Source organism: Aphelocoma coerulescens, assembly GCF_041296385.1.
Source record: "Aphelocoma coerulescens isolate FSJ_1873_10779 chromosome Z unlocalized genomic scaffold, UR_Acoe_1.0 ChrZ, whole genome shotgun sequence".
In the NCBI taxonomy this organism is placed as follows: Eukaryota; Metazoa; Chordata; class Aves; order Passeriformes; family Corvidae; genus Aphelocoma; species Aphelocoma coerulescens.
In genome coordinates this window covers 16245491-16259767 of record NW_027184085.1, presented here as the reverse complement: position 1 = coordinate 16259767, position 14277 = coordinate 16245491, and the positions used below count along the sequence as shown (strand labels likewise).

General features: G+C 36.5%; 1 protein-coding gene across 1 annotated transcript in view; it reads right to left on the bottom strand.

The window, feature by feature from the left end:
• Nucleotides 1-9084: 9084 nt before the first annotated feature.
• NDUFS4 (NADH:ubiquinone oxidoreductase subunit S4) overlaps nt 9085-14277 on the bottom strand; it is a 47135-nt gene continuing 41942 nt past the window's right edge. Inside the window, exons 4-5 of the mRNA XM_069001728.1 lie at nt 13492-13565; nt 9085-9289 (exon numbers count right to left, since the gene is read on the bottom strand). Coding sequence (XP_068857829.1) covers nt 9186-9289; nt 13492-13565 — 178 coding nt within the window. The 3' untranslated portion in view covers nt 9085-9185. The remainder of the gene's footprint in view (nt 9290-13491; nt 13566-14277) is intronic.

Below are 14277 nucleotides of genomic sequence, written 5' to 3'. Positions count from 1 at the left end.
AGTCTCTGAACCAGGATGCCAGCCCAGAAGCTCTTGCACATAACAAAGACAAAATCTGGCTTCAAGAGAAATGGATGCACCCCATGTCACATGACTAAGTATTCTCAGATTCAGGTTAATATTGCCCAGGGACTTGTCTAAAGTTGAAGCAAGTTTTACTGATTCCTATTGAAGCTCTGAAAGCCAAAGTTTGCAAGTTCAGCAAGATGGCATTAGAAATTGAATTTCTTTTTCATTCTAAGCCAAAATTTTGGCAGGGAATTTTAAGGCAGCATATTCTGTCTGTGATCTGGCAAAGAAGACTCTAAATTAATTAGAAGTGGGTGGGAAAATATTATCCCTGAGAACCTTGCCTGGAAATAAAACCTGGAGCTTTTGAAGTCCCCTGCAAAAAAAACCAGAAAAAGAATAAGAGAGAAATAAATTACAGCAAGTAACAGTCACAGCACCTTCCTACAAGACATAAGATCCAGACTGAAGTTCTGGCTTCAAATCAGACCCGGGTCATTCCTACACAAGATGACTATCCCATCAATATCCATTGTCCTTGCTTCAGTCAATTCTCTAGAACAGTCCTACTTTGTGCAAATAACTAGGTATTAGTTGTGTCAGCAGAAAAGAGGAATTCCTTAGCCTAACAGTTAGGGAATTCACCTGGGTTGTAGCAGTAGCACATACCACACCCTTAACTGCACCTTTCCAGATGATGTACTTTCCTGCTACTGGCTGCTCTAGTACAAGTTTAGTGATTTTGATCTGAAATCATTCCCAGGCTGCAAAATATTTCAAAACTAATGTTTACTTCAGCCAGAATTTTTCCACAAATCACAATGATTTCAACAACTCAACATTTCCCAATATAACCTAATTTTTTACAGAATATTTCCAAGCTGCCAAGAATCAGAGAACTTTTTACATTGCTGACAACTCAAACAGCAGGGCTGTAATAGGTAAAAAAAAAAAAAAGAAGCCTAAAAATAAGACTTTTTTGAGTTAGCCTGGTACTAGATTAGTGATATGCCACAGATAAAAAGAAATAAGCACCTAGACACAACAAGCAACTCTAATCACAGATGAGATAGTTGGCTACATTCTGCCATTTTATGCCCTCAGGAGATGGTGAAGGTCATTTAAGTGCACTGATGTGGGATGCTGAGCCTACTGGCCAAAAGAGACATTCCAAACTCCAGAAAACATAGCACCAGAATGGAGCACACACAACCACATCACTCAAAGACTGACTGTGAAACTTTAAGGCAATGCCTATGGAAAAGAATAAAAGGCCCAAGAGGCGCCAGTAAGAACTGGATTTTTGTTTCTGTGACACCATTTGTTTTCTATTATGGATATTTGTGTCTTAGGTTAACATTCCTCTGAGATAAAACCTCCTACCTGATAACATTCATCCCCAGGCCAGGCCATGGATCTATGTCCCTGGCACCATACAACCATTTCTGTCTGGAACCCAAAATGCTTCCAAGAACCACATCATTTTGTGTTTAAGTAATTTTTTTGTATAGAGAATAGGTCAGAAAAATGGTCCAGTGAGAGAAAAATAAATTGTGATCCTGCAAAGAGACCCTGAGCACGTATGAAAGACCATATGGTAATGATCAAAGCTGAGGAAAAACAAAAAGCTGCTTTCCACCTGCAAAACAGAATTGTCTGAAGATAGTGAAATGGGAATGCTTTGAAGATAAGCCATCATGTAGTGTGGGAAAAAGAGGCAAGAAATGAAACCTGGTATTGAGACAATTTCCTAAGGTGCATTCTGTGATTGGTGGGTGGTGGAGCCAGGTGCTGATTATTTTATACCCTGTTCTAACATGTAAAAATCAGCAAAAGAAGTGGTAATTGTATTTGTTTCCCACTTTTCCTCATAACCTGCTTTCCAGTGTATAGAAAGCAGGCACGGGTGGATCTAAAAATTATCTCAGCTCTTTCTTTCAAATAATTTCAGGTTGTAAAGTAAGTCATCTGCCCTTCTCTGCAATGAAATTCTTATATTATCTTCCATTTGGTCTTCTGGCTCTCTTCTGAAAAATAAAGGCCTAATTTCAAACATTGGGCCTGCAATTTCTCTCTCCTGTCCTTCTTAATCAGGCTGAAATCCAAAGATAGGCACTAGTGTGAAGTGAGGATGCTATTTTTGAAGTCACGTCAAGAGAACTGAGTACACCCAACTTTTTCCACGCTTCTGTTGCACTCAATGGTAGTATCTATGCCTCTTTCACTAAGTGTTCAGAATTTCAAGACATAGGCAAGACTTCGACACCGAACCAAACCAACAGTCTGAAGGGGAAAAAAAAACAAAGCAAAAAAAGAATTTCTTAGCCATTCTTTGTAAAAGCAGAGGATGCTTCAGCCATCATTTTTAAAGCAGGCAGGATAAAAACCTGGAGGAACTTGAGATAATACAACAAAATAAAAGTATGTATGTAATCCAATCTTAAGCTGTGCAAAGCAAGGAGCTTCAGATATAGAGATATAAATCCAACAGTTTCATCATTACTCAGATGATATTTAATTCAACAGACATTAATTATCTCTCAGACATGAAGATTGGTATTGATGATTGAACTTCAGGTGTTTACAGCGGAGATGGCAGTCATTTAACTGGTCTCTGTTTAGTCACGTAAGTGGTTCTAAGAACAGAAGGTGGTTATGGTGGCTCCATCTAGCCCAGGTCCTGCTTCTGAAGGGGAGCAAACGTAAACAGCCGTCTAGCTTTGCAGGGATGCCTGCTGAGTCGTGTTCCTTTGCTTATTCTGACAGCCTTCAGCCATTTGTGCTTTAGGGAATTCTATGCTGAAGGTGGCTGTTATGTGTTTAAAAAACCCTTCAAGGTTCCCCCCCCCCCCCAATAATTTGTTTAGTCTCTCTTTTGAGACATGCACTTTTAGCATTCATTCACACCACACCCATAGACAAGAAGGTATTTCTAAAGCTCTGTGCATCTCACTTCTTCAGATTTCTGCACTAGCGAAATTAATCAAAATCAACCAGCTACTAAAGGAACCCAGTTTAAGTGCAAATATCCACATACTGTGAATAGGTGGGCAATTCTCACTTCACCTCATTTTAAAACAGATACTCTAAGATTCTGGATTGGCAATTTTACTCCAAGTTACAGTGACGGGCTGCAGCAAAGTTATACTTTGGGATGTTGACTGGTAAAGGAACTTTGCTATCATATCCCAGTAATAAAGTGCAAAGACAGAAAATGCACCACCGGAAAGCTAAAACCTGAATGATCCATGCAACAGAGTAATGAATTAGATAGTCTGAAATGCAAAGGGCACTGTAACTACAGCATTTCCCCAGTCATACTCAAAAATATTTTCTCAAGCACTCTGCAGACATCCCAAGTGAAGCAATAAAAGTGGTCAGGTGGGGGAAAGGGTAAGAAAGCAAAAATAAATTTCATTTATAAGCAGACTGTAAGTTTGACAAAACTATTTGGCAACAACACTGGATCATGTAAACAAAAATAGTGAAGCATCCAAGAACTGTTTAAAAAAGGTGCTGGAATAAGCACAGAATTTATTAGGGACTGTTTGTAATAAGCAGTCCTTGTTTTAAATTTACAGTACTTCTCAGTTTGATGTTTGACTTCCCTTAGCTGGTTAAGGAAGAAGGCAGCAATGACAAGCTTGCATTCAATTATAGAAATCATCTCAGTAGACTGACTACAACTTTGCATACATATTCCTGTAACAGACAACCAAGGCATGCCAAAAGACAACTGCTTTACTTGACAGACATGATAAGAATTTTCTCATTTTCTCTACCTAATAACAGAGAAATTAAAATATCTTCCAGTATGTATAGGCGCAGTACCAGAATAAACAGTTTTCTTCACTTCTTCTGAGTGATATATTTTTAAGAATAATTGTAGTTACTTATCAAGACTAGCCATTGTTTTACCAGAATGTTTTAGGAGGAAAACTGTACATGTATCTTCATTTAATATTTCTGAGGTCTTAGAGAATAATCTTGAATCAGCAGAATTTGGCCTCATGCAGGTGTCCAAGTATGATAAGCTAGTTTAAGAAACCTGATGATCACTGAAGATCATGATGGTCAACAGTGAATGTCCTTCAGCTTTGAAGTGGAAACTGTTTGTGGTCATTTCTTCACTATAAAGGATGTATTTAATTATCACAAAACATTGACAACACACAATAGCAGACAATGTTGGAATGCCATGCTGGCAAACAGTACAAAGAACAGCCATTCTGTGCCAGATCAGTATAGCCACCTGAACAAACTCAGCTTTGGCAGTGGCTGATAGTGACTGACAAAGAAAGAACATAGAAACAGGGATACTCCAAGTATACCCTTTTCCAGCCGTCAGCAGCCTTTATCTCAGGGATTTTACTAAACAAGATACTATTTTATATTTAATGCAGACTTTTATAGCATGCATTTTTTGTACTGAATCTTATGTAAAGCTAGTTTTGGTAGTCAAAAAATTGCCAATGAATTTCAAAATCTGCTATGTGAAAATGTACTTACTTATTTTTAAGCTGCATTCTCATGAGTATGTTGATGTGCCTGTTTGAAACAGTGAATTATACAGTACTCTCTGGATTACTTGTGATTTTAGAGGCCACCCATACTAGTCCTCAGTTTTCTCTCCTCCATGTTAGAGACTCGCTTCTCAAATAAAAGATACTTATGTCTTTAGGTGTGCTGTTGCCTTGCTCTGTAACTTCGTAAGAGACCTTTTTGAAAGCCTTCTGTAAATCTAAATGAACTGCTTGAATTACCCTGTCCTCATAACCACCAACTCCTATGAAGATCGTGAAAATAAGCAGTATCTGAAACAGCCAAATTGGCGCATCATTTTTATATCATATCTGTTCACAGCATTATTTATAGATATTTTCAAGGTGTAGGAAGGAATGAAAGAAAACCCAATGAACAAAAAAACCCAAAAACCTGTCACCTGCTATTCAGATGAGAGTTTTAAGAAAAATGTTTACAACCACAAGTAATAGTTACAGTTCCAAATTTAGATTACTTCAAGACTACTGTCTTATTCTAATCAACTTATTTGTACTTACTCTAATCAACTTGTCCTAAAAGGTGGTAATTCACTTTTTCAGTGTGGGAGACATTCATGACAGGAGCCTTTTTAATTTCCCTCCTGATGAACATGGATGTGAAGAATCAGTATTTTACATCCACTGAAATCTACATGTTAATATCAATTCAGTATTTTTTTGCACCCCCCACACTTTTTTTTTTTAATGTTGCTGTAAGCACAATCTTGTGAAGCTGGTGATACTCTTTGGCATTAATTAAATACCAACTAAATGTAAATCCCTCTCAGAATGTGGAAATGAGAAAAAGGACTTATGAAAGCATGTCACCTGACCAGACACACCATAACTTACTATACAACTGTCTAAAATAATTTTCTTAGGTAATTTTAAAGTTATTTGCACCTTTTTTCTTTTCAGAATAACAAAATATGTTGGCCACCCCAGTAACTAAACACAGTTAGATAACTGTATCTCGCAAAACCAAACTACACAAGTGTGAAAATACAGACAAAAGCTAGTAATCGTCCAAATTACCTTCTCCGTTTCTAGCACATGGCCAAACTTTCAATATATGGGTTAATAATTTTTCCATTTCATAGTATCCATTAATAGTCTGATTTGTTTTAAATTATCCATCAAACTGCAGTTAAGAAATACTCTGCTAGAAATCTGAAACTGTGCTTTTAGTTTCCTGACATTCTTTATGTTCCATTATAACATAACGATTTTAAGAATCGCAGGGCCTTTATTATTAATTTAAAAAATAGTTAATTTGAATTATGAATGATGACAATATTCCTGGTACCTGCAGGATGCAAACTTGCTATCAGCTGTCAGGAAGGTGGAAACATAAATGTGCAGTAAAATAAACTGTAGTTTATTAGCGAAGTTAAAATTTCACTAAAACATTCTTGGTTTTATGCAGTAATTATACAACTGGAGTGGCCAACCTTTCAAAACTCATGTATGAAAATTTCAAGTGGACAAGAGACACCAAAAAACCCTCAAACCTTTATACCATATACCTTGTAGAGCTGACAGGAGTAAAAGGTAGTGGCATATAGGAGGAAAGATATTATGATGCTGCTTCTTTCTTTGAAGAAGGAACTTTCACCAAGACTTGACAGGAATAATCCAAAACTCATTATGATATGCTGGCTGAGATAGCAATGACAGATAATAAGCCTTTTTCAGAAAACTGGCGGTTCTGTGGACAGTTTGCTAGAAATGGGAAAGGACTTTGTCTCCAGCAGCAGCATGCTTTCTCCACTTCACACAACATAACTACCGAAGCCAAAGCATCAAGTACTTCAAATCAGCTCATTCTTTGCAGAGGGCTTTCCACAATAACGGAAGCTACAAAACTGGAAAGAAGACACCTCAGTTCTAGACAGCTCAGTGAAAGAATGTAAATGTAACATCTGTGGTACATTAGTCTGCAATACTGCAGCTGTCTATTAATTCTTTAACACTCTTTTGCCTAGTGCCATGTAAGGTGGCAAGACACCTGAGATGCAAACAAATCCCACTGTGTAAAGAACATGTTCAGTTTACTTTTGAGCTTTACACTTCTTCTTTACCCAGTAATGATTTTGTTACTTTCACAGTTTTCAAATATTCTTCCCATTAAAAGCTTAGATTAGTTGGATGCAGCACAGCTACATCTACCACCAAAATGAATTTCTAATCTCATTCAGCATTCTAATTCTTATTCAAATGAATGGCTAATCTCTATCATCATGAATGACCTATTATGGTAGTTTACTTGTGCCTTTTGACATATTCAAGGTTCAGGAGCGATTTTACTTACCACAACATATTGCAGAGTAGCTAGAAGCGGAAGTTCACCTATGAAACATTCACTTCTGAAGGCAATTAACTAAAGACATCCAGATCACCTTGTACAAGTTCAGTTCCAGCCTAGAGTTGTAATAATTTGGTAAATTAATGAAAGGCTAAAGAAGTTTAGTATCTAATAGAACTTCTGATCTCTAAAATATATTCTTGCTGCAACTGAACCTCTCCAAGCTCATGCCCTCAGTATTACTTCTAGGGTTTGAAGACTGTAGTGACTATAATCAATCTATTCCCACTGTCACCATGATCATTCTTAATCCATGTAATAGGATCAAAAAATCCAAGTCCCAGGAAAATGATCAAAGGAAAAGAAGATCCTGGTCTCAAACACAACTTAAAAACGTCAAGGTGGCCTGAACAATACAGAATCATAATGAACTTACCCGTTTAAAACAAAGAAGCAAACAAAAAAGATTTCTTCCTTAGAAATAAAAGGCAATTTATCAAATTCTCCTTTTAAGTATTTCCGTTATCTTTCCAGTAGAAATTAAGAAACAAGAAACTGTGCTTTCTGTGAAACTGGTTCTAGTTATAAGACGTATAGATTAACAGACAGCAATTTCATGAATTAGGTGTCCAAAGATAATGTTAGGTATCTAATACTAATCAGTCAATTCCATGGACCATGTAATTTCACAAACCAAGCTGTGTCTCAGCTGCATTAGATATCTGTGGATTTCTTGTTTTAATAATCTGACAAAGCTTGAAGATTTTAATTTAATGAACTTACTGCTCTTTACTTAGAAAAAACAGAACAAAAAAACTCCAATGAATGGCTTTTCTTATTACTGTCTTCTTAGTAGTATCAGCATATTAAGCTGAACTGGAATACAAAGAGATGCAGTAGATTCCGGCCTGTTAGATTCCAGTTTAGTGCACTTTGGCGTTCCTGGAGGACTTCAGGCTCCACTGCAGAATGCTGCATTCAAAATTCAATAGAAGATGAATTGGAATAACAGTTCTCGTCTGTGATAGTCTGAAATAGCAACTTCATCCAACTGGTTGATTATGCTGAAACTGGGTCAGAACCAATGCCTTAAATGAATGCTAGCCAGCATACAGGGAGCTGGTTAAAACTGAAGCAAGAATATATGCTATATAATAATAAAATCTGGGCAACACAAGATAGTTTTATGCCTCCTTTCAGCTAAAAGCTAGTGCACATTATGCCTCCTTTTAGCTAAAAGCTAGTGCACAGCACTCACACCAGTACTTAGGTCTATGTGGACAGAGATGTCTCAACAGTATCTTTTGTGACAGCTGGGATAAAACTCTCAGTTGCATAAGAAAAAGGTACAACACCCCCCATTTGTAATACATTTCACTTATCATATGTCAATACCGTAACTTGTTAAGTTAAAGTTAATAAAGCAACAGCCAAAGATACATAACCAAAGATTTCAAATACAACATTGTGCATTTTTAAAACTAATAATTTAACGTCATTTAAGACAAAATGAGTTTAGTATGTATTCTTGCTGTTAAGGCTGAGATGCTATCATCACATCTCCTGTTAAGCAGCAGGAAACCTCAATTCAGATAAACATGTAAATAGCAATAAAAGACCCAGAACTATAATTAAGTAATTAGTATATGCTGATACTGTATGAGGCACCCAACTATTCTGACTTAATTTGTGAATATTTAACTGGCTTAGTTTCACTTTTCAAGAACATCACAGAGAAACAACTGCAATCTTAATCTTTTGGACTAAACCTCCTCCATAACCAAAACAAAACCCGGTGCTTTCTATTCCAGTCATGAATGCTTCTGGAATAATGAAAGTAGTAATTTCAGCAGAAAGGAGTTATATAACATACATTTATACAGAACAGTCTTGAGTTATACCCATCCTTTGCTCTTCAACTGCCAAAACTGTCCTGTATTGAAAGAAAAAAAACCCCAGCTTTTATTCAAAGACTTTTTATATGCAAAGCTTATTGAACTTACTAAACTTCAGAAGTTTAAACAGGATAGTAGATATAAAATTACCATCAAAGATTAATCATAACCTCTAAAGTTGCAGCTGATTTCAAACATTCCTTTTGATATTCCTAGTAAAGCAATTTTTTAGAAGTATGAACACTTCAAATCTCCTCTATTTATAGGGAAGTTTGTAACAGGTTCAATTGGAGACATCAAAAACATTTTAAATAGACATCACAAGATGCATAGGTAGTTTAAAGGTCAAATTTATTAGGAGATTAAGAGATGTATTATATGGACTATAAATACAGCACAGCTGACTTTATTCACAGTCACACAGCCAATGCCAACCTATTTTGTAGACACTCTTGTTCTTTTGTTCCATGAAAAATTTGCACCGTAAGACTTGGATTTAGGTTTTGGAATCTTCTTCTCTTCAACATCGTAACTCCAGCCTAGAGGTTATGCGGCAGGGGAAGACAAGAAACGACGAGAATTATATTCTCAACACACAATATACAGCAAATGCAACTTAAAGGTTTTAGATTTAATATGTTTTTCTCCACGTAGGCACCCAGTAATCTATTCCTTTCTAGTTGGCAATGGAGAATACTGAAATGTGGCTAATAACCATCCTGTGAGATGGCAAGACCTGACCATACTACAGACAACTTGACAGTCACCAATGAAAAGCTCAACAGGGAAGACTGACTGTCCTGTAAGTTCATGGCTCCACAACTCCACAGCACCACAGAAGCACTAAGGCCCTGTGTATGTTGGCACAGGAAATGAAGAAGATAAGAAAAAACATGGAAAAAAAATAACATATAGAAGATCAATCTCAAAGGCTGGGAGACAATGGAGACCTTGGAAAGCTAGAAAAAAAAGAAAGGTAGGAGGACCAAAAAAATGAAAAGGAAAGAAAAAACTTCAATATTAGAAAGGAGTTTAATACTTAACATTTTTATAAGAACATAAAAAATTAGGAGTAAAAAGAAAAGGGAATGAAGTGATAGAAGACAAGTAAATTATGTGATAGTTAAGCAAGAGAAATGCTTAAAAATGTCAGAAAAGAGGAGGTGGAGACATTAGTGTTTATGTAAATCAAAATGCAAATTGGTTGCAGCCTCCAGGTGCCTGGAAAGTTGCCAGGGCAGCACTCAGTATTCCGAAGTTTGGTCTCTTTAGCTGCAATATTTCACTCAAAGTTGAGATACTTCAGTTGAAGCTAGAAGTGGTTAAATATGCAGTTTTAAGTGATACTCGTAAGACAGTACTTTTCTTCCTTAGTTTTAAAACTGGAAGTTGTAAGCCCTAAAATGTTTAACATATATCTGCATTTTTACAGTTAAGGTGCTCACAGTAAACAGTCAAGATACACCTACACACCAAAATGTTCTGTAAGATACACAAGTTGTCATGTCACTGCCTCATTTTTGTGTATTCACAAATGTCACACAAACATTTTCTTCATGTTTATTAGTCCCAACCAGTGTTAATTTCCAAGTTAACTACTCTCTGTAAGAAACACTGAATAGAGATTTTAAAAACATATTCTTTCCATCTGTGAGAACACTGCCTTTTGCCTCCTGTTCTGATTAAAAATATAAGCTTGAGTAAACAGCCAGAACTAGATCCAGAGACAGACTTCAGTATTGCAACATTCAGCATTGTAACACCTAACATTGAGACATTTGGCTGCTGGAATGGAATCTACAGCCCCAAGGTATTGCTTCATCTTTTTATACACTACATGGAGAGGGGCCGAGTGCCTCCAAAAGAGATTTGCAACTGCCAGCACAATGACTTGCACTGCCATAGATATCCAAAATACATAAGGTTAGTTACATTTAACTAAAAATTGCAAGAGGCCACCATATGTGATTAGGTTCCACACTTTGGAACAGACTCCTTCAGACCAGCACTTTGAGTTGTTCACAACAGAGAGCAGAGGTCACTTTTATAAAAATACCAGAATGGTGGGGGGAGTTACTCTTGCCCAGAGCCCTGCCATACAATCCAAGTAGACAGAAAGCAGATTTCACCGTCTCTGGAAGAACACCCTCACCACCTGACTAAAGGTTATTGTGGAGTAGAAAAACTCTCCATCCTTGTTACTTAAGCTGTATGTTTTTACACAACTGCTTCAGTGATGTCAGACAGGACAAAAAAAAAATTAGGTCAACAGTCAGAACTTTTAATTTCTTCCAGTTTACAATGTTTCCTCCTTGCCTGGACCTCAGACCATTCTCAGCAGTAATATTTTGGACAGCAATGTTTCCTGTTAGTGTATCCAGCACTGCTACTCCAGCATTAGAAGACACATCAGACGGGACAGGCAGAAAGACAGCTTGTCTTACCTCCTTAAGTTCTTTGGTGAGAAAGAACTCTGAGTTTACCAACTGTACCAAAATAACCTGCAATATCTAGAATTTTCAGAAATTAAACTCTAGGTTCTTAAGGAATTTTGTAATGGAAAATTTGTGTGGTTCATACAGGAGGACCAGAGAGAGTTAAGTATTTGTGTTTGTAGACCTAGATATGTCTCAATACTATCTTGGTTAAGAAGCTAACTTCCAGTGTAAATGTGTGCCTAAATTTCTAATGTATTTTAAAAAGCATAACTAAATAATGTAAAATTTGTATTTCTAGCTACATATGATACTGAAGATATCACTACAGAAAATATTATGCACATATCATATGCATAAATAAAAATGAAATCACAATTTAGGCAAGCCAGTATCTACAGAAAAGTTTGGTGCATCTCAATTATGAACTACTAATATTAATACCAAGTCATAGCCCTAGTTTATTTGGTTTCGTGCACAATGGAGTAATTTCTAACTCAGTAAAGGCATAAACTTTCTACACTGAACAAATGCATTTTACTTGAATCTGCACTTTGAAAGGACAAATATAACATCTACAAAGAGATGACATAAGCAGCTCATTACATTAATTTTTCTCTCTTGTATGCTGAATTGTTCAAGAAATAACGTGAACAATACAGACACATAAATGCAACTATACCAAATTCTCCCAAATTTCATATTTGTTCATAAAACAATAAAAAACACTAATAAAATCACACAATTATCCAATGCAAATATGATCCTATTAATTTCTTAGATAGTAGAACTTATTTTTCAATAAAATTAGGACTATTAAGCCAAAAAAAAAATCCATTCAAAGAGGAACAGACAAATTAAATACTAGCCTTTACCATTAAAAAGTGCAAATAAATTGCACATTAAATGGTTTGGTTTCTTAGATGTATAGGTTAATGGACTTACAATGTTTGTGGTACACAACATCAACCATCTAACAACTCTGCATAATTTGGTCTGAGCAAGGAACTGTACTATTTACCCCAGACTAAATACAGTTGGAAGCTGAAGACCACAGGGAAGACTTCTGAAGAAGCTTATGCTTCATATGTATTATTCCTGGCTTTATCTCAATGTAATTAATCTTCTTCACATCCACAGGGACTAAGCATCAAGATTAACTTTTTAAGGAAAATTGAGTTGATTCAGAAGAAAAAAAAGAAAAGAGAGCAGCAAAAAAACATGCTAACACGAAAAAGGACTGCTGAATATTCAAAAGGCTGAGATTATGGGTACTGTTTGTGGTACCATCATTCTGTAAGGAAATACAAGCCTAACTAACGAAATAAGTTTACAGATACACTCCCTCTGATATATCAGCTTAAAAAATTATTAAGTGATGATACTGGCTTTTCTACTGTCTTTTTCACAAGAACAATCATCAAGTGTACGTGTTTAGACTCTCATGCTAAGAGTTAGGCATAACATCCTCAATCTAAAGGTTCCTCATGGGGAGCAGGGAGGGGATGTCCCCTCTGGTGACCACTGACAGGACACAAAGAATGCAATGAAACTGCAACTGGGGAAATCCAGACTCAACAACAGTAAAAGCTTATTCACTGAAAGAGTGGTTGGTCACGGGAACAGGCTCCCCAGGGAAATGACCAGGACACCAAGCCTGTCAGAGTTCAGTGATTATCTGGGCAATGCTTTTAGTCACACCGTTTACTTTTAGGCAGTCCTACGAGGAGCAGCGAGTTGGACTTGATGATCCTCTTGGGTTCCTTTTACAATAAATCTGTGCTGCAACACAGCCAAAAATGAAGTCCAACATGCTTACTTGGTAGTCATTTTAGTTTTTCTGATTATCAAATATTCGCAAGCACTCTGACAGTTTCCCTTAGTAAGAACTGAGATACTCATGTTAAGCCTTCAGGCAAAGAACACATTGCCATGTAGCCAGAACACCAAGCCTGGGATACACTTGAAGTATTAACTTTCCTTCAAGACCTGAGCAAGGTCTCATTCAGCTCTCATTCAAAACAGAGATACTTGCAAAAGCATTTTAATATTAATGTTACATTTTAATATTAATGACTGAAACACCTTTCTAGAGAGTGGAAAGTCTAGATTCAATGCCTTCAGCGTCCTTGGCAATATCCCCCATTCCTATTTCCCTCCTCCTCTTGTAGAACACTAGCAGTCTACCAATTCTGCAGAACAGAGGGAAGGTACTTTATCCTGTACTTATTCTGTTGTTAATACTTTGAGATCAAGATTGCCTATAGAAGGATGAACCCCTCATAGCCCATTCATACAATACATACCATTTTTTTCAGCAAAAGCAATGGCATCTTCTTTAGTAGAGAAAGTGAGAACCATGTTGGATAAAGGATCAGCTCTGTAAGAAATCAGATGACAATTTTTAGGCAGATCGGAAATAGAAAAAAAATTATATCTGTATCTCAAATATTAAAAGCTGTATTACACAGCTCACTTTAGTATGCCAACTCACAAACCTTCAAAACACTTTTTAAAATTATTTCCAGGGTCAGCACTTCTTTTCTGCAGAGTACTGTTTTACTCTTTCAGTGTGTTAAACTTCCCTCACAACTACTTGCAAAAATTAATTGGGTTAGTAGACAAACATGTCTAACCACTTGCTGAGGTTGTAGCAAGTGCTCTGCAATACTCTTTTTAATTTAAATCTGTAAAATCCCTCTCTTTTTGTAAGGTTTAAGGTAATCCTTAACATTTCAAGGAGACCAAGAGTCTGTAGAGCAGCTAGGGAAAGAATAATCTCAGAGAGAAAAGAGCAGAATACTTAAGTGAGCAGAGAAGGAATTAAGCAGAAACTGAAAAGTCCATAAAAAATATTGAGAGTTCTGCTTTGGCTGAGGTCACATGACCTCCACAATTTATTCCTACACAGCAAGCAAGATCACACGCCTCAACAAAAAATGAAGCTCCAAAATGCAAACTGCTAGCTAACTAATTACATAGTGGTTAGTTTTAGATGACCACCTATTCTTAAACTGCATTTTTGAAAGGAATGGAACACCATAAACCCTTTTGAAACAAATTAAAATTTCAGTTAAAACATGAAATTGCCT